Raw genomic sequence first — 19,489 nt, 5'->3', positions numbered from 1 at the left:
CCTGCTCCTTCCCTGAAAGTCTCGGGAATATTCGTCAAGTGGGGGCCGAGAAAAAAGGGGGGTCCCAAAACGTGTTTTCCCCATGTTAATTTCCTTAGGACGATTAGACACGGCTACAGCCCGAACCGCTGAACGGAATTACACCAAATTTGGGAAAATGGTAGGGTCTGGTTCGCAGATCACGCTTTTGGTTAAATGGTGTAAATCCCTCCAGTAGTTCCTGAGAAAATCGAAAGAAAAAAAATATATATATCTGGGCGGAGCCTAACCACACATCTCATCGTGAGATCTGATTGGCTGTTAGCACTTCATCCAAGAAGTATTGGCAGCCATCTTGGGACCAATATACATGATAAATGCAAAAACCACAGTTGATGGACAGAATGCAGAACAATGTCATACATTCACCCCAGTACAGAGATCTGGGCCTAAATCGATCGTTTCTTTGCACTCCACACCACCCCAGTTCAGACATGGCCATATGCAAATCAGTCTGACCCTGTGCCTCATGGAAACAGTCCAGCCCGAACTGCCAAGCCATGCCTTCCCTGGACCGGAAACAAGCTTCCGAGAACCGGTTTCTGGCATTCCAGTTTTTGCAATATACATGATAGCACCTCATTAAAAAGCATTGCGGTTAATAGAAGGTTTTAGGACTTTAGTTACATTATAAATCATTTGTTGATGGTACCATACTCATTTTAGGAATTGTGGTGTGTTCTAAGGTGATTTTACCTTCTGCTGGGATATCATGAATCATGTTTGAAAGAAAACTATTATCTCATGCTTTTCCCACAGTGGTTTTGGAAGGGGATATATAAGCTAAACTGAAAGCATATTTTCTGTAAATTCACATTATCTTACTCAGTCATGTGAGAATGAAGTCTGACATTCTCAGTAAAACATGTACATCCAACAAGGACAGAGACTGTCAGTTGATTCCTTTGTGTTCTACTGCAGCTTCCTAGAGTGTTCTAAAGAACAACTAGAGCGCTAACAGTCCTACTTATTACAAAGGTATGGCACACCAGAAGCCATCTTGATTGGAATAAAGTGGTAACTCTTAAAACATTTAATTTAAAAAGGAACAAAATGAGGGGGTTCATTTTGCCATAGAAATTATGATTAGTGCTGAAGAAAGAAAAATTAGGGCACATTTTGAGTGACTTCTCAAATCCTCTTATATTTCATTAAAAAAATTCTGATATGCAGTCTCCCAAGATGGCCACCAGAGACAAAAGAGCCCAAATGTAGCCCAAATATCAGCCAGATGTAGCCCAACTATAGCCCAATGACAGAATGTCCCAGAGTGTTCTAAAGAACAACTAGAACGCTAACAGTCTTACTTATGACAAAAGTATGGCACACCTGAAGTCATCTTGATTGGAATAAAGTGGTAACACTTAATACATTTAATTTGAAAAGGAACAAAATGAGGGGTTTCATTTTGCCATAGAAATGTTATATATATATATATATATATATATATATATATATATATATATATATATATATATATATATATATTATATATATATATATATATATTCACTGAAAAACCCTAGGTTTCACACCAGTCATAGTTAGGAATTAGCATTTAAAAAACCTATGAAATTCACTGAAAAAATATAGGTTTCACACGTTATAGTTAGGAATTAGCATTTAAAAAACCTATGAAATTTACTGAAAAAAACCATAGGTTCCACACCAGTTATAGTTAGGAATTAGCATTTAAAAAACCTATGAAATTCACTGAAAAAACCATAGGTTTCACACCAGTTATAGTTAGGAATTAGCATTTAAAAAACCTATTAAATTCACTGAAAAAAACATAGGTTTCACACCAGTTATAGTTACCTGGAAATTTTACTGACATAAAACCATTGAAATTCCCACGTTATAGTTAGTTGGACTCACTATAACTTGCGCGCCTGCAATGCACTGCTGATGATGTCACATATTACATCACTCATGACATGGTCAGTGACATCACTCATGACATCACTGATGACACCATCCTTGTGACAGAGTGACAGACCTCCTTTCAGTGTAATGTAACCCTTGAAACACATATTCAAAAATAGAAACTAACATTTTCAAAAACATGCAGATACCCATACCAGTTACAACAACCAATTCAGTAATTCCGCCATCTATATACACATCCACTCATTCACCAACAGTTCTATATAGTCACTCATACATATACTCACTCATCATATGTAGTGATACACCTATACATCCTGTTACACACCGACAGTCATCCAAAAGTTACTCACACACATACTCACACATGCAAATAAACTATTGAACATCCATTTATTTGCATATACAGCTATACACACACTACCACCTTACTTCTAAGGAAACTTACACATACTTACTCTCTTAAACAATCACTTATAGAAACACATACTTATTTAAACAGGAACTCTTACAATCTCTCACTCTCACATTTACTCACTTATATACATCAATACTCCATATACTAGATTAAAACATATGTAGTTACTGATAAAGACACTAGTTAGACAGTCATTCACTCACTAACACACACATATACACACTCATCCACCCATACAGTCCTGCACATAAGATTTCTTCAAAACACATACAAACAGTGAGTCAGTCATTGATGCATCTATGTGCTAAGTAATACCCCCACCAAACCATACAGAGACTCTTACTGATACTAAAAAAAACATCTAATAACCCATATACACACACATGTAGCTACTCACCAACCCATGCAGCCACTTATACACAAAGTGAAACACTGATACAAACATTTAAATATTTAAACATTACTCGCTAATATATGTATTCACTAAGATACACTTAATAGGCCAGTTAATCAATCTTTTTTTTTAAAATAAACTTCCATTTAGACACTTATTTAAACATTTATTCTTCCATCCACCTTTACAAATACATATATAAAACATATTTATTTTTCAGAAAGACACACATTCACTGGATGGTGTCATCAGTGATGTCATGAGTGATGTCACTGACCATGTCATGAGTGATGTAATATGTGACATCATCAGCAGTGCATTGCAGGCGCACAAGTTATAGTGAGTCCAACTAACTATAACGTGGGAATTTCAATGGTTTTATGTCAGTAAAATTTCCAGGAAACTATAACTGGTGTGAAACCTATGGTTTTTTCAGTGAATTTAATAGGTTTTTTAAATGCTAATTCCTAACTATAACTGGTGTGAAACCTATGGTTTTTTCAGTGAATATATATATATATATATATATATATATATATATACACACACACACACACACATGGAAAAAACAATGGTTAAAGTAACATTATGGTTAGGTGAATATGTCCGTGACAATATTTTTTAACTAAAAACACAGAAATTCACCAGTTATAGTTAGTAGAGCTAAGTATAACTTACACCCTGCTCTTAACCTCTTCGGACCTCTAATATTACCTCACTAATGACATGTTCTATAACATCATTTATGACATAACTAGATCGTAACCTGAACCTTATTTTCATCGGCTAGGCCTGGACCCTATAGAATACCAGCCCTATGAGGAACAACAGTGTGGACAGGTGTGAGGATGCCTGGATATGTCTCCAGATGCTTGTCTGCTTTGTCACCCTACTGTGGCTGTGGAGAAGAGAGCGTCTTACACAGTGCTGAGCTCCTTGACCTTCAGCTACCCATGGTGGCAGTTAAGTCTAGTCTCTTGACGGAGGTGCTGCAACCAAGAATCTCCACATTGGAAATCTTACTCCCATTCAATGACACCTTCACTGACATCCTAATGGGTACCTGCTCCAAACTCAGCCCAGGGGCTCCTGTGAATAGGACGTTTGCCCGCCGCCATCGCCCGCACCTGGGGACCCAACTTCCTCGCGCAGCACCCTACCCCTGAGACCTTGGTGGTCCAAGCCTCCACCTCCCAAGGCGCTTTCCCTACCACTCTCCCGGATAGGGAATCCGAGAGGCTGGACTAATTTGGGAAGAAGATGTTTTCTTTGGCCAGCCGGGCATTGTAGTTCGTGAACACTGCATGCCTTTTGGGCCGTTATTCCCACACTCTGTGGGATACCGTGGCGCAGGTGCTGCCACAGGTGCCGGAGGAGGCCTGGGCTGTACTCTCTCAAGCTGGCACCCTCAGGAGAGAAGCAGAAAAGTTCACTATTCGATGCAGACTTGACACGAACGACTCGCCAGGCAGAGTGGTTTCCAAGACAGTGACCCTTAGGAGCCACATCTGGCTGAGGAGTACTGGCTTTTCGGGGAATGTCCATGCTTCCTTTATAGACATGCCCTTTGATGGAACCTGTCTCTTTGGAGACAAGGCAGATTCGGGTCGCAAGTGCTTTAAGTATTCTAATGCTACGGCCAGGTTCTTAGACCTCTCTGCTGCCTCTCATCCACCTCAATCAGCATTTCGCTCCTTTTGTGCCTACGAAAGGGGCTTCCAGCTGATGCAATTCCCGCCATGCCAACACACTGCATATGCACTCCAGCCTATGCGTGGCCGAGGGCACGGTACCCACAGACCTTGTAGATCATGGGGCCAGCAGACTGGTCAGTCCACCACCCTCCCCACTGCAACTGCCTCCAAACCCTCCTACACTGCCCCTTTAGTACCATGGGCACCCAGTTGGCGGCAGGATTTGCCATCACCTGCCCCACTGGCAGTCCATAACATTGGCAAGTGGTTTTTGCAGATTGTCAGAAGGAGCGACTCCCTCCCCTATGGGGCTACTCCCTCCCCTGTGACTACTCCTCCCCCCATGCCCCCATCTCTCAATCACCTGATGGAGGATCATCTTTCTGTTCTCTGCCAAGTGAGGCGTAGAGAGAGAGAGAGAGAGTGCCAGTGCCAGTGCCAGAAGTAGGCTGTGGTTCTTATTCCCAAGAAGGACAAGGGCCTTCGTCCTATCTTCGAGCTCAGACCTCTCAATCTCCTCCTCAAAAAGGAGAAATGCAAAATGCTTAGGTCTGCTCAGGTCTGGTCTGCCCTGGACCCAGGAGACTGGATGATAGAGTTGGACTTGCAGGACGCGTATTTTCATATTCACGTCCTGGCTGCCCCCCGGCGCTATCTGCAGTTTACGGTAGGCCACCAGAACTTTCAATTCACTGTGCTTCTTTTTGGCCTTACCAGTGCCTTTCAAGTGTTCACCAAAGTGAAGGTGGTGGTTTGCAGCTCAGCTGCTGAGGCCAGGGGTGCCAGTCTTCCCTACCTCAACAACTAGCTGCTGAAGGCGGGCTCGCCCCAGGTTGTCGTCTCCCACCTCCAGACTACAGCGAACCTACTGCACTATCTTAGGTTCACTAACAACGTGCCCGAGTTACACCTGACTCCCTCTCATATGCTCCTTTTCATCGGAGCTGTTTTGGACACAATTAAGTTTCAGGCTTATCTTCCTGAGCGCTGGGTCCAGGATATTCAGGCCATGATATGGATATTTCAGCCTCTAGCCTAGGTTTCAGTGAGACTGACTCTGAGGTTGCTGGACCTCATGGCCTCCTGCTTCCTTCTAGTGTCACATGCCAGATGTCATATGTGGTGGGTGCGGCATCAGGGGAATCTCTCTGACCTTGTTCAGATCTCAGTGTGAACTGCGAACGATCTGCAGTGGTGGCCAATGAACTGCGATTGGGTCAGAGGCAGACCCATCACCTTTCCCCAGCCAGATCTCACAGTAGTGACAGCTGCATCATTCTTGGTATAGGGCAGCCATCTGGGAGAGGTGGAGATCAGAGTACTCTGGTCTCCAGTGGAATCTGGACTCCACATCAACCTGCTGGAGCTTTGTGCAATACGACAGGCATTGAAAGCCTTTCTGCCCTCCATCAGGGGATGGCGGGTACAAGTGTTTACAGACAACACCCCGCCATGTGGTACTTCAGCAAACAGGGCAGGTGGGGTCCTAGACCCTTTGTCAAGAGACCCTGCGTTTCTGGACATGGCTGGAACAGCAGAGCATATTCCTGGTGGTTCATTACCTGGCGGTTTGCCTGAACGCCAGAGCAGACAAACTCAAAGATGTCTAACAGGTCACGAATGGTGTCTCCATTCGGAGGTGGCACAAGGTCTCTCTCAGCAGTGGAGAGAGCCTTGGTTAGATCTGTAAGCATCTGCCAAGAACATACAATGTCAGCAGTTTTGAGTGTTGAAGTTTCCAAGGTAGCACTCCTTCAGGGATGCTTTTCGTCTCGAGTGGAGATCAGGCCTCCTGTATGCCTTTCTTTCCGCCCATACCTCTCCTACCCAGAGTTGTCAAGAAAATCAAGAACGACAGGGCCCAAGTCATATTTGTGACACTGGACTGGGCACAGAGAGTCTGGTGTCCCAAGTTACAGAGCATGGCCATCAATCCTCCCATCAGGCCGGCCCTTCGTGAAGATCTTCTGTCGCAGCAGCAGAAGAGGGTTCTCCACCTGAACCTGTCCACTTTCCACCTTCTTGCATGGAGATTCAGTGGTGACAGTTGACAGCCTTTGACCTTCATCCCGAAGTCTGTAATTTCATCTTGGCAACTAGGCGTCCCTCCACCAAGATGGTGTACACCTGCTGATGGTACAAATTTGTGGCATGGTGTGCAGAAAAATCAGTTGATCTCCTTTCTGCTCCTCTTTCAGAAGTTTTGTTTTTCATTTTTCTCTTGCCCATCAGGGCTCAGCTGTGGGCACTGTTAAGGGCTATCTATCTGCCATTTCTACCTTTTTGCAGTTGCCTGTTGAATCCTCTTTATTCCAGTCTGTTGTTTTACATATGTTCCTCAAGGGTGTTACTTATCTCTTCCCTCCTTCACTATTCATTATATCTCAATAGGACCTTAATTTGGTTTTGACTTTTTTGATGTGTGCTCCTTTTACTCCTCTATTTAGTTGTCCCCTCAGGCTTTTCACCTTGAAAACCGCTTTCCTTGTGGGAGTTACTTCTGCCCACAGAGTAAGTGAGCTGCAGGCCTTATCATCTAAGCCGCCTTACTTCTCAGTCTATCCTGACAAAGTGGGGCTTTGCACAAAGGCCTCCTTTCTACCATAAATTGTCGTCCCTTTTTATGTAGGCCAACCTATCACCTTGCCTACCTTTTAAGTCTTCCACGTCCCTCTAAACAGAAGAGTGAATCTACCGCCTGGACCCAAATAGGGCATTGTCATTCTACCTTGACCGCACACAAGTGTTCTGGATGGATGACCAACTCTTCTTGGGGTATGTCGGTGCAAAGAAAGGATGGACAGTGAAGAAGTGGGCCATCTCCAGATGGGTCGTGCTCTGCATCGAAAAATGTTTACGCACTGGCTCATTCCACCAGAGCTTAAGCGGCCAACACTACGTTAACATGCAGAGTTCTGGTCCTGGATATCTGCCAGGCAGCAACGTGGGCTTCCCTGCACACATTCTCTAAAAATTTCTGTCTGGGCAGTCAGGTCCTCAGAAATGGGCACTTGGCCCAATTTGTCTTGCTGGATTTTCTCGTTTGAGCTCCTCCGGGGATTGTATTGCTTGGGTATCTTTTCAAAAGGTAAGGAATCTCCGGCTAGAAGTCTCTATCAGATGAACAGGTAACTTACCTTCAGTAACGCCTTATCTGGTTGTGACTATATCTAGATGCAGATTCCTTACTGACCCACCCATCCAAAGAGATTCTAGGGGCAGGGATAGGGATGACCCTTTTCAGATCCCTAATTTTGACACATCAATGGTCAGTGTTCTTTATGGTTCCATGCTTCAGCCGTGGAAAGTCGCGAAAAGTAACTGACGTCCGCGTACCTGGGTGGCTATATGAATACCGCACTGTCCCTTCTAACACATACGATGCCAACAATGGGCTCGGAGCACATCAATGCCATTTACAAGCAAATTGGAGTACTGCTCATGAAAAATCTTCCAGATCCAGTCTGATGCCTGGGGAAATTCAAAAGGTAAGGAATCTGCGGCTAGATATACTCCCTACCAGACGAGGCGTTACAGAAGGTAAGTAACTTGTTCTTTGTAGGTATCACAAATGGTGCTGGAACACTTCTGAGGGTAGGTGTACTGTCAACCAATGTTATATCACTGGGCTCATACAGATTGTGAAAAAACCAAGCATCACATCAAGACAAAGTGTAGCGAATGAGCCAAGCCCATTTGGCAAGAGAGTGGTAAGCGTGTAGTATGTAACTGGTGACGCATTTTGGAGCACAATAGCACACATGTATTCGTTACACCTGTCAGCCTTTGGGTAGTCTTCCCCCAAACCTTTTACCTTACTCCTCCATATTTTTCTGATCTCGTTTTTGTTGGCCTAAGGACTCTGTGCACTTTATCATTGCTAAAGTGCGTGTGCTCACTCCTTAACAACATGGTAACACTGGCTTATACTCTATTGGTATATTTAATTTACTTATAAGTCCTTAGTAAAGTAGTGCTACCTGTATTCAGGGATTGTAAATGAAATGCTACTAGTGGACCTGCTGTATTTGCTGTGCCATCCACATATGTAGCCTTGTAAACTTACCTCAGGCCTGCCATTGCAGTCTGTGTGTACAGTTTTAAACTGCCATTTTGACCTTGCAACAGAAGCCTTTTTCCAGGTCTCAAACTTCCTTTTTAATACATATATGTTACCCTTATGGTAGGCCTTAAACAGCCCACAGGGATGAGTGCAATGTATTTAAAAATTAGGACACATACTTTTAAGTTTTGAATGTCCTGGTAGTAAAAAAACTCTCCAATTCGTTTTTTACTACTGCAAGGTCTTCCTCTCCCAAAGGATAACATTGGCATTACCTTATAACATTTAATGTTAATGTTAATGTTAACAGGTATTTGTTGAGCGCTCGTACGCCCGGAGGCTTCATGGCGCTATAGGAAGGAACAGGACGCGTCAGCCATTTGATAGAGCGAGACAGCTCAAGGGTATGCCTGAGAAAAGAGCCAGGTCTTCAGAAGGTGTCGAAAACTGAGGAGGTTGTCACTTAGTTTAAGGTGAAGGGGGAGGGAGTTCCAGAAGGCAGCTGCAAGATGGTCAAAGCAGCTGCCTCCGAGACGTTTCCTCTTGTACGACGGCACAGTCAACAGAGACTTATGGGTGGACCGGAGGTGTCGGGAAGGATTGTATTTATGGAAGAGGTTCCTGACGAATTGGGGGCCAGTATCTTGCAGGGATTTAAATAAGATACAGCCCGTCTTGAAGGCCACACGTTGTTCCACCGGCAACCAGTGTAATTGTTTCAGGCCAGATCTAACTGATTGCCTTCTAGGGATGTTCAGAAGAAGTCTGGCTGCTTGGTTCTGAACCAGCTGGAGGCGTTTGAGCTCTCCTTTTGGGAGCCCGAGGTAAAGACTGTTGGAAAAATCCAGTCTGGATAAAACCAGAGAGATGACAATCTGAGTAAGGGCGGAAAAGGAAAAAAAGCGTGCAATTTTTAAAAAAAATTTCAGCTGAAAAAAAACTGGCGGAAACGACTGACCCCACCTGTTTCTTCAAGGAAAGATCTTCACTGATATGGATGCCCAAACTTTTTACCGATGATGACTTAATCGGAGGGGCACCCATACAGGAGGGCCAAAAGCTAGAGTTCCAACTATGTATACTCTGTCCAGGCAAGACCAATTCGGTCTTTCCTGGGTTGAGTTTTAAATGATTGCAGCTCATCCAACTCAGAATGTGGGACATGGTGTTCTGAAATTCTACCACTGAGTCCTTGGTGTTAAGGGGGAAGATGAGCTGCAAATCATCAGCGTAGTTGAAGATGGTTACATTGGCATTTCTAAGAGAGAACAGAAGAGGACGCAGGTATAAATTAAAAAGTAAGGGGGACAGCGATGAGCCTTGAGGCACTCCGCAGTTGGTGGATATGGTAGGGGCCGTAAAGGTACCCAGTCTGACCGATTGAGTTCGGCCAGAAATAAACGAGCGGATCCAACTCAGAGCCGGACCTCTGAGGCCAGCCTGCTCGACACGGTCGACCAAGATGGTGTAGTCGACCGTGTCGAACGCAGCGGAAAGATCCAGTAGCACCAAAGCCTGGTGGATCCCCTCGTCCGCGTTCCGTCTCAAAGAATTTTGCACCGAAAGAATAACTGCTTCGGTTGAGTGGCAAGGGCGGAAGCCGGCCTGGTTGGGTGCAAGGTACTCAGATTTCTCCAGGAAAGCGGAGATGCAGTCACAGACATGGGACTCCAAAAGTTTGGCGCAGTAAGGCAACAGAGAAATGGGCCTATAGTTAAGTGGATCTGATGGGTTGGCTCCTATCTTTTTTAAAAGGGGAATGAGTAGGGCTTTTTTAAAGTTACTTGGAACTTTCCCTTGGGTAAGCGATCCATTCAGCAAGGGAAGTAGACCCTCAGGGATGAGGGTGCCCACTTCTTTCAGAATGAAGGGAGGGCAGATGTCGTCAGGGGATCCTGATTTAACTTTGGTAAGAAGCTTGGATAGAGTAGCATTATCAATAGGAGGGTATGAAGCCAAGGTAGCAGGATTGTGAAAAACATCGGAAAACAGAAGAGATGGCTGAGTAGTGGAGATGCTCTGTTTGATGGTGCAGATTTTGTCAAAAAAGAAAGAGTTGAGGGAGTTGCAGAGTTCCTGAGTGGGGGTTATCGGAAGGGAGGTTCTGTCACTTGTACTAAGATTTTCCACTATATTGAATAGTTCTCTGGATTTATTATTCGCTTTGAGTATTTTTTCAGAGAAATGTTCGGTTTTGTGTTTTAGGATAAGCTTGTGGTAGTCCCTGCGGGCTTTACGGTAATTATCCTTGTCTTGCTCTGAATAGGCGGTGCGCCATTTTCGCTCCAGTTGACGGACCTTAAGCTTAAAGTTTTTCAAAACAGGTGTGAACCACTTGTGTGCGTCATTGGGGCGGGAGCGAGAAAAGTTAGTGCGGGGGGCATGATCGTCAGCTGCCTGAAGTAACCAGCCTGAAAAAGCTTCTTCCATTTTATCAATGTCCTGGTCGGATGAGGGAGGGGAGGAAGATAAGGATTCAATAAAGGAGGAGATGTTGACATTCTTCCACAATCTAGTTTTACCTCCTGACTGAGGTTGGGACCTTCTGCTGCTTACTATGGTGATGGTGAAATTGATCAGATAATGGTCCGACCAGATACAGGGCATGATGGAGTTAATAGCAAGAGGAATGTTTTGGGACCAAATTTGGTCTAAGCTGTGCCCTTTGTTGTGGGTAGGAAGATGGATGTGTTGAATAAGATTCATATCCAATAACATTTCTTTAAGTCTGGCTGCCTGAGGATCAGACTCAGTGGAGTCCAGCCATAGATTGAAGTCTCCTAATAATGCAATTTTGTCATGGGAGATGGTCAGGGATGCAAGCTGTTCAGAAAAAGATGTAATGAACGTAGGCGGAGTTTGAGGGGGACGGTATAGAAGGATCAAAAGTAAAGAACCTAAATCAGTGTTCAATTTAAAAAGCAGATTGTCACATCCTGTCAGGTCTAAAGATGGTAATGAAGAGACTTGATGAGGGCTGCGAATAATCGCAGCAACACCTCCGCCTCTTTTGCCGGCGGGTCTGTCAGCGTGCAGGATGTAATAATTTGAGGGGACAGCGGCTAGGATGTCAGGCAGGGATCCTTCGTTGAGCCAGGTTTCAGAAAGAAATAAGAAGTCTGGCTGGTCGGTCTGAAGCAGAAGGAAAATGTCAAGATAGTGTTTGACCATAGACCTAGTATTTAAGTATAGGCATTTAAGCGTTGTCGCAGAGTTATGAGTAGTAGCAGAGGACAAAGTAGAGCAGTATTTGGGAATTTTAGCATGGATGTATTCGGGCTTCAGAATGCCGTATGTGGCCGCACGTTTTAAGGTGTGGGCGGGCGGGGCGGGGCCAGCACTGTCTGGGGGTCTAAGTGACAGCAAGGTCAAGGAGGAGTAAATGATGTTTGGTCCAGGGGTTGTGGCCCCAGGCCCCGAACTGCCGCGGACGGGCGCAGACGGGCTTGACTTATGCGCGACTTCGGCGCGCATTCGTCGCGCCCGCTGCGCTCGTCCGCTGCGCTCCTGTATGCACATTGTTTATAAGGCCTGCCTCCCGGGAGAACTAGACCGCTGAATCCGGTCCAGCTCCACCCAAGATGGCGGCTCGCCTCACCCTCCACACAAACGGCACCAGCCGCGATGGACCAGGGCGGGTAACAGCAGAAAATAGTGTCCAGTCAGTGAGTGCAAATTAAAATATACAAAATAACAATTTTTGAGCAATTTTTAAAATACGAGCGCACTAGCGCTAAAAGTCGCGCTACAGCGCTAACAAATACTGCCAGGTAACTGAGATGACTAAGAAAACAAGTCCGAGGTTCCTCGAGGGCCGGGCTGCTGCCACCAGCCGAGCGTACTCGAGTAGCCCAGGGCAAGGAAGTGTTTTAAGGCCTGCCTCCCGGGAGAACTAGACCGCTGAATCCGGTCCAGCTCCACCCAAGATGGCGGCTCGCCTCACCCTCCACACAAACGGCACCAGCCGCGATGGACCAGGGCGGGTAACAGCAGAAAATAGTGTCCAGTCAGTGAGTGCAAATTAAAATATACAAAATAACAATTTTTGAGCAATTTTTAAAATACGAGCGCACTAGCGCTAAAAGTCGCGCTACAGCGCTAACAAATACTGCCAGGTAACTGAGATGACTAAGAAAACAAGTCCGAGGTTCCTCGAGGGCCGGGCTGCTGCCACCAGCCGAGCGTACTCGAGTAGCCCAGGGCAAGGAAGTGTTTTAAGGCCTGCCTCCCGGGAGAACTAGACCGCTGAATCCGGTCCAGCTCCACCCAAGATGGCGGCTCGCCTCACCCTCCACACAAACGGCACCAGCCGCGATGGACCAGGGCGGGTAACAGCAGAAAATAGTGTCCAGTCGGTGAGTGCAAATTAAAATATACAAAATAACAATTTTTGAGCAATTTTTAAAATACGAGCGCACTAGCGCTAAAAGTCGCGCTACAGCGCTAACAAATACTGCCAGGTAACTGAGATGACTAAGAAAACAAGTCCGAGGATCCTCGAGGGCCGGGCTGCTGCCACCAGCCGAGCGTACTCGAGTAGCCCAGGGCAAGGAAGTGTTTTAAGGCCTGCCTCCCGGGAGAACTAGACCGCTGAATCCGGTCCAGCTCCACCCAAGATGGCGGCTCGCCTCACCCTCCATTTAATAAAGATCTCTTCCAAATTGGAACAGGTCAACAGTTTGTTTGGTGTCTTTGGAATTGTAATGAAAAATCCTCTTTTGTGGTAAACTACATTGCATTTTTGTACATTCCACTTTTGGTAAGTTGGCATTTTCCTGCCTTAGCCATTTAGTTCCTACAGCTTGTTTCCAGGTCACATGTCTAGGTGTAGTTGCCAGTTGTTCTTTGTGTTTTCCTCGCAGACAGCCACACACCCTAAAGAACTTAGGCGGGCCTGGATGGGCCATCACTGGCAGGATGAGAGGGCAAGATGGGCACAATCTCACTCACACCTGAATAAGCTGTCCTGCCCTTCACACAAAGGATTGCAAACCCCCTGTAGTTAGTCTGGAGCAGGGCCAGGAAAGCAGAAAACCTGGGCACTTCAAACTGAACTGTCTAGAAACTTCTGCCACTTCAAAGAAGGCACCAGGCATAAATATTGGACCATAGACACCAACTCATGAGTACAATTATGGACCTGTGGAGAACTCTGCCAGGGAGAAGGACTGCTGTGCTGCTGAATGGACTGCCACTTCGGTAGACTGCTGCCCTGCTTTGCTGACATGCTGCCCTCTTGCCTGGGTGAGAAGGACTGGAGCCTGCAACCTATACCCAGGACCACCAGAGTGACTCCCAAGGGCTTGTCTCATGTATCCTACCTGGACGCTGCAACTGTGAGTCGTACCCTGCCAAGTATTGGCAGCTTAGTCCTGGACCCATGGAAGTGGGCTTGAAGGTGTTCTACCAGCCCACCTGTGGATCCAGCAGAACTGTTGCATCACCTCTGCTGTTCGGTGCAACCCGGAGCAGAACTGACACATCACCACTTCTGTGTGGACTTTCCGAGTGCAAGGACTTTGCATCGCCCTCGCAGCCTCATTAGAACCGCTGCTGCACAACACATCCTTGACGCAGACCCTCCACTCGCAAGCCCCTTGTCAACAGCAGCCTCAATGACGGTGCAGTGTATCGCAAGCCTCACAGGTTCTTTGGAACCAGTTGGTGCGCAATGCATACTCGATGCAGAACTTAATATTGAAAGCCCCTCATCAACAGCCTCCTCAATGACGACGCAGGACCTTGCATCTTGCAACTACCCGGAACCGATGCTGTGTGATATATCTCTGACCCAGAATTCGCTTTGCCTCGGCTGCACGACACATCCTTGACGCAGGAACTCGCAACACTCTGCAACCAGGATTTAGGGTACTCTTGTTCAGTGTACCTAAGTGGATACCTATAGCCAGCCTAAGCTCTATTGCTCAGCCTGAAATTGTGACTTTGCCCTGGTCTGGTGCAACCAGATAACCAAAGTTGCCACTTTGTATTTTTTTGGCACTATATTCACTGAAATGTTTAAAATTGCATAGCTTCAGTTCTACTGATTGGACTTTCGTTTTTGTGGTCTTGTTTTATTTATGAAAGCATACCCTATTTTTCTAATCTGGTGTGGGATTTTCCTTGTGATGTGTTCTCACTTTATTAATGTTTGAAATGCTGCATACATACTTTACACATTGCACTCAGTTAAGCTTGACTGCTCTGTGCCAAGGTACAAGAGGGTTGAGTGCGGGTTAATTTGGTGTATGTTTGTCCCTTCACCTTGACACGGATTGAGGTTGCCTGAGTAGGGTTTCGGCCCCCCTCAACCGGTAACCCAATTTCTTATAGTATTACTGAAGCATGGCACGGAGTCACACTGTCACTAATAAAATGGACACTAAATTTGCAAAGGCATAAGGTTCTACTCATAAAACTACAGAGTGCCCCTACAATAATATGTAGAAAACGAGTTTTAATGAATGTGTCCTTTGTGCATCACCATCTTGTTTGCTTTAATCACACCTCAGAATTATCAAAACAGCACTTTGTTTGTGTTTTTCTAACTACTGATCTATTTAAAAAAATATTTGTACATTTCGTGTATAGTTGTTTACATTTTGTTGTGTAGTAGAACAAGTGACATCCTGCAGCCTTTCCTTTTATACCAGCAAGACTGTCACATAGTTCATTTGACAAAATCCCCTCACTTAGCAGTCAGAGAAAGAAAAGTAACTTGATTTCCACGGTAAAACAATAATCAGTAATTTTTCAGAAGAAATAGTCTGACATTTGACCTCTGCCTTTGAAAGCACAGCAAATGTGACAAGATAAAAACAAAATGTACAGGCATCGTTATTGCCAATTCTCCTTTGGAACTCCAACAGGGTTATTTTGGGGGTGCCACAGCATCCCCCGCACTCCTACTTCCGGGGCCCATTGGTGTCACCCCTGTGCTGTATCGGAAGATACCACGATCATGTCACATCTGCAAATCATAAGGTTTCTGTTCCTGGGCACCAGACCTTTCTCGCCCTCGTTGCCTCGCCAGGAGATCATGCAGAACATATTTGTCAGATAAACATTGCTCCAGAAGGAAACCATGAACCATGCACAGGATAATATAATTGCATCAGGAAAAAAACAAGTGTCTGTTTTTCTTAGCAAAATTCCAAACTGCTTCTGGCTCAATGGCGATGCATAGGCGTGTGTATATGTGCCCCAGCAATGAGCCATATAATGTTTAGATTTTTTCTTATCCTACTAAAAATTCAAACATTCTCTGGCTCCTTGATAGGGCACAGGTCCCTGTCTCTGCATCCCACCTCATTTGGGAGTTTGCCGATGCCCAGAAGGGATCATTCACTAGCAAACTTCTTCCCAGGCAACAAAGGAGATGGGCCCCCATCAGAGTGACGAAACAAAGCAGGGCCCAGGAGACATTGTTAAAAAAATTGTATATATAAGTAATAAGGGTGTCCTGGTCATACCTATACATGATGTGTCTGTATACATCAGAAAGGCAGTGATAGGGTCAAAAAACAGAAAGGAGTGAAGGAATTATTAGAAAGAGAAAGAAAATAATTACAATAGAATTTTATATATATGTATATGTATATATATATATATATATATATATATGTGTGTAAGTCGTATAAAAGAAGACCTTATGAAATGGAACAGGGTGTAAACTTTTTTTATGCCCTTGGCGTTTTTATATGTTCTCTGGCTATGCAATCACATTTCATTGGAATCTTAAGCAAACTTTGTAGCACTGTATTTTGAAATTCTGTGTTCCAGTGTTGTAAAGTGAGTGAATAAAGTGGCCTGGTAAGGAAACCATATGTATTAAAGCAACCTTTTTTTCACTTCTGATATACACATATATTTTAGCACATGGTATTAGTTCCTCATATTGAAGTCTGTGTTTCTTTGATTTCAACAGAGATGGATAGCAGAAAGGAATATCCTAGGGGGATTTGTGATGATCACTTTGGAGAACTCGAATCTTATCAACGTTTACTAGGAAAAGAAGGTGAAAATGTTTTGAAGGGCCAAGATCAGGATGAAAAAATAATGCAACCAATCAGAACTAGAGGGAAGCTAAAGACATCTGCAACCAATACAACAGATCATCTTGCTGAAAATGAAAAAGCAAACCCCATGCAGCAACAAAAAACCTATCCAGCAGATGGGTTTTGTACTGAATGTGATGTAGTTATCAGAACTCGGAGCTCAAAAGGCGCTTCAGCTCGTTGTATTCATCACACCACGGACGCAGAAGAGAATTCATTTATATGTACTGAATGTAGAGCAAGCTTTAAGCTACTGTCAAATCTCATCCAGCATGAGCAAATGCACAAATACGAAAAACCTTACACAAGTAATGAAAATTGGAGGAGCTGCACAGAATCTTCAGCTTTAATTAGCTATCAGTTATCAGACACCGCAGTGGATAGCAAGCAAAAAAGCACTGAATTTGGAGATACTAACCCAATGAAGCGAGTTATATGTAGTGACTGTGGGAAAAGTTTCAGTACTTCATCCAGCTTACGAGTGCATCAGAGAGTACACACTGGAGAGAGACCTTACGAATGCTCTGAATGCGGAAAAAGTTACAGTGACTCGTCCACTTTGAACAAACATAAAAGGATACACACAGGGGAGAAACCATACGTATGCAGTCAATGTGGGAGGAGTTTTATTGATTCATCTGCCCTGAGCAAGCATATTCGGTGGCACAAAGGGGAGAAACCATACACTTGTGATGATTGTGGAAAGTGCTTTTTCCAGTCATCTGCATTGCTTACACACCAGCGAACACACACAGGTGAGAAACCGTATGCGTGCAATGAATGTGACAAAAGTTATAGTCAATTGATAACTTTAGTCAAACACAAACGAAGGCACACAGGGGAGAGACCATTTAAATGTGATGAATGTGGAATCAGTTTCTGCTGGCCAGCCAATCTTCTAAGACACCAGAGAATACACAGTGGTGAGAAGCCTTACTCGTGCAATGAATGTGGAAGGAGTTTCACGGATTCATCCGCCATGGCCAAACATCAGCGAATTCATACAGGAGAAAAACCATATATTTGTATTGAATGTGGTAAGAGTTTCAGTCAGTCCTCTGCCCTGATTACACATCAAAGAATACACACAGGAGAGACACCATATAGATGCATTGAATGTGGAAAGAGCTTTAGGCAATTTGCGACTCTAGTTTGTCATCAGAAAATGCACAAAAAAGAATGAACAATTCGTCAAGAACGTCTCTGCTTTCTTTCCTGTCATAAATAATAAAGATAACAGATGCATGCTGTATCATAAATCAATGGATACTGTCTCAAATCATGCTTAAGGAATGTGGTGTGTCGGGGACCAAATTGCTGTACAGTGCGTAAATAGTGATGTAATGAATGAATTTCTGAGAAGGTGACATTGATAAAGTCAAATCCACAGAGGTACTAGGTTATTTCCTTTTTAAGTGTGATGTAGCAATGGCATGTACAAGCAAATCAGTCTAATCTGGTACTCTCCACTATTACCCCAAACACATGTTTGGTCTGTGTCAGACCCTCAAACACTGTATTTCACTAAACACATTAGTTTATGAAAAATACAAAATATAAGGAATGGCCTAGCTATTACTAACAAGCAGGAAGATAGCTGAAGTCTAATTTTTCCTGCAGTCAGTTCAGAAAGAAACAGTACCTTCACTTCTGCTCGAACCTAAGCCTACTCATTCAGAATTACATGCTGGGTTTGCATGGCTTCTACTGTAGCATGCTGCTTGCTTCATTCCCAATACATTTTCTCTGAGCAGCAATTGCTTTTCGAAGGCAGTATTCTTCCTTATCCTGATGAATGCCCATTTTGGACCACACATTGAAAACCCCAACTTGGAGCCATGTCTTGTCAGTTTCTAGCTCCATACCCAGGCTTCTGGGTATCACTGAAAGAATGCAAAAATGCTGCAGTTAATCTATCACAGATGTTTTATTCTAATCAGAATCAATGTATGGCTTCCTTTGCAACCTGGGTTTAAGTGGGGACTGAAACAGTCCTCAAAAGGTTTGGAAAGAGTCCCTCTCACAAAAAGGACCATTGCAGTCATGTACTAAAAAGAAAGCCCCCACACTTGCAAAAGATAAGACTGGCACAATGAGTATGTCAAGGGTGTGGTATGCAAACAATCTAGAAGTGTGAATTGCCCTGTAATAGCTGCACTGCACTTGACCGTAGAAAGAATGTTCAAGACTAGTGACGTAAAGATGATGTAGAGACTACAAAAAGACTAGTGAAGTAAAGATGATGTAGAGACTATAAATGTTCCATTACTTGATATTAGTGTGTATACGGTAATCAGCAGGACTGAGATGTTTCAGATCATTTGGAGTTCACTGGCTGTGGTGTGTCTGCAGCATGGCAGAGCAGGATTTGATGCAGGCCTGAAAAGAGAAACTTGTAAAGATCAACCTCAGCAAGCAGAGGAATAAATTGCTCCTTTTTTCACACACCACAACAATTCCAGCAACTCGCACTAGACTGCTACTATCAGTGACGGTCCTTTCGTTGAACCCTTCTATGCAATTTCAATGGGAAAAAAAAGTAATGGGAAGAATGCATGAATTACTCTCAACCACCAGTAACTCCTCTGGGTCACATTCCTGACAGTTATTATTTTGCTCATTGTGCCACTGCAGACAGGGATCAATTGTATGCAATTCAGCATTCAACCTTCCTCAATAGGAACAAACCACCCAGAAAAGCCAGGCCACGTCCGTTGTGACCAGGAACACAAAACATCCACAGACTGCTTTCTGCCTTGTAGGACCTCCATCAGTCCAAGCCTACTGTTTACTTAGAAGGGCCACATTAGTTAGGGCACTTGAAGTCCTATTCAACCGTGTGATATGGGACCCACTTCTGAAGTTAGCTGTCAAACAACATCTCACTGAGAAAAGGTGTTTGAATTAATCTCAGACACTGTAAATTGCTCTGGGACA

General features: G+C 44.3%; 1 protein-coding gene across 2 annotated transcripts in view; it reads left to right on the top strand.

The window, feature by feature from the left end:
• The window catches only part of LOC147692642 (uncharacterized), a 159,062-nt gene extending 141,251 nt beyond the window's left edge, over positions 1 to 17,811 (top strand). For both annotated transcript variants that reach the window (XM_086938824.1, XM_086938825.1), the window contains exon 3: positions 16,423 to 17,811. In XM_086938824.1, the coding sequence (XP_086794950.1) occupies positions 16,423 to 17,735 (1,313 nt within the window). In that variant the 3' untranslated portion in view covers positions 17,736 to 17,811. The remainder of the gene's footprint in view (positions 1 to 16,422) is intronic.
• Positions 17,812 to 19,489: the final 1,678 nt, after the last annotated feature.

Source organism: Lissotriton vulgaris, chromosome 9, assembly GCF_964263255.1.
Source record: "Lissotriton vulgaris chromosome 9, aLisVul1.2, whole genome shotgun sequence".
NCBI lineage: Eukaryota > Metazoa > Chordata > Amphibia > Caudata > Salamandridae > Lissotriton > Lissotriton vulgaris.
Note: the sequence above shows the minus strand (reverse complement) of the source record. Positions and strands in the feature narration are given on the sequence as shown.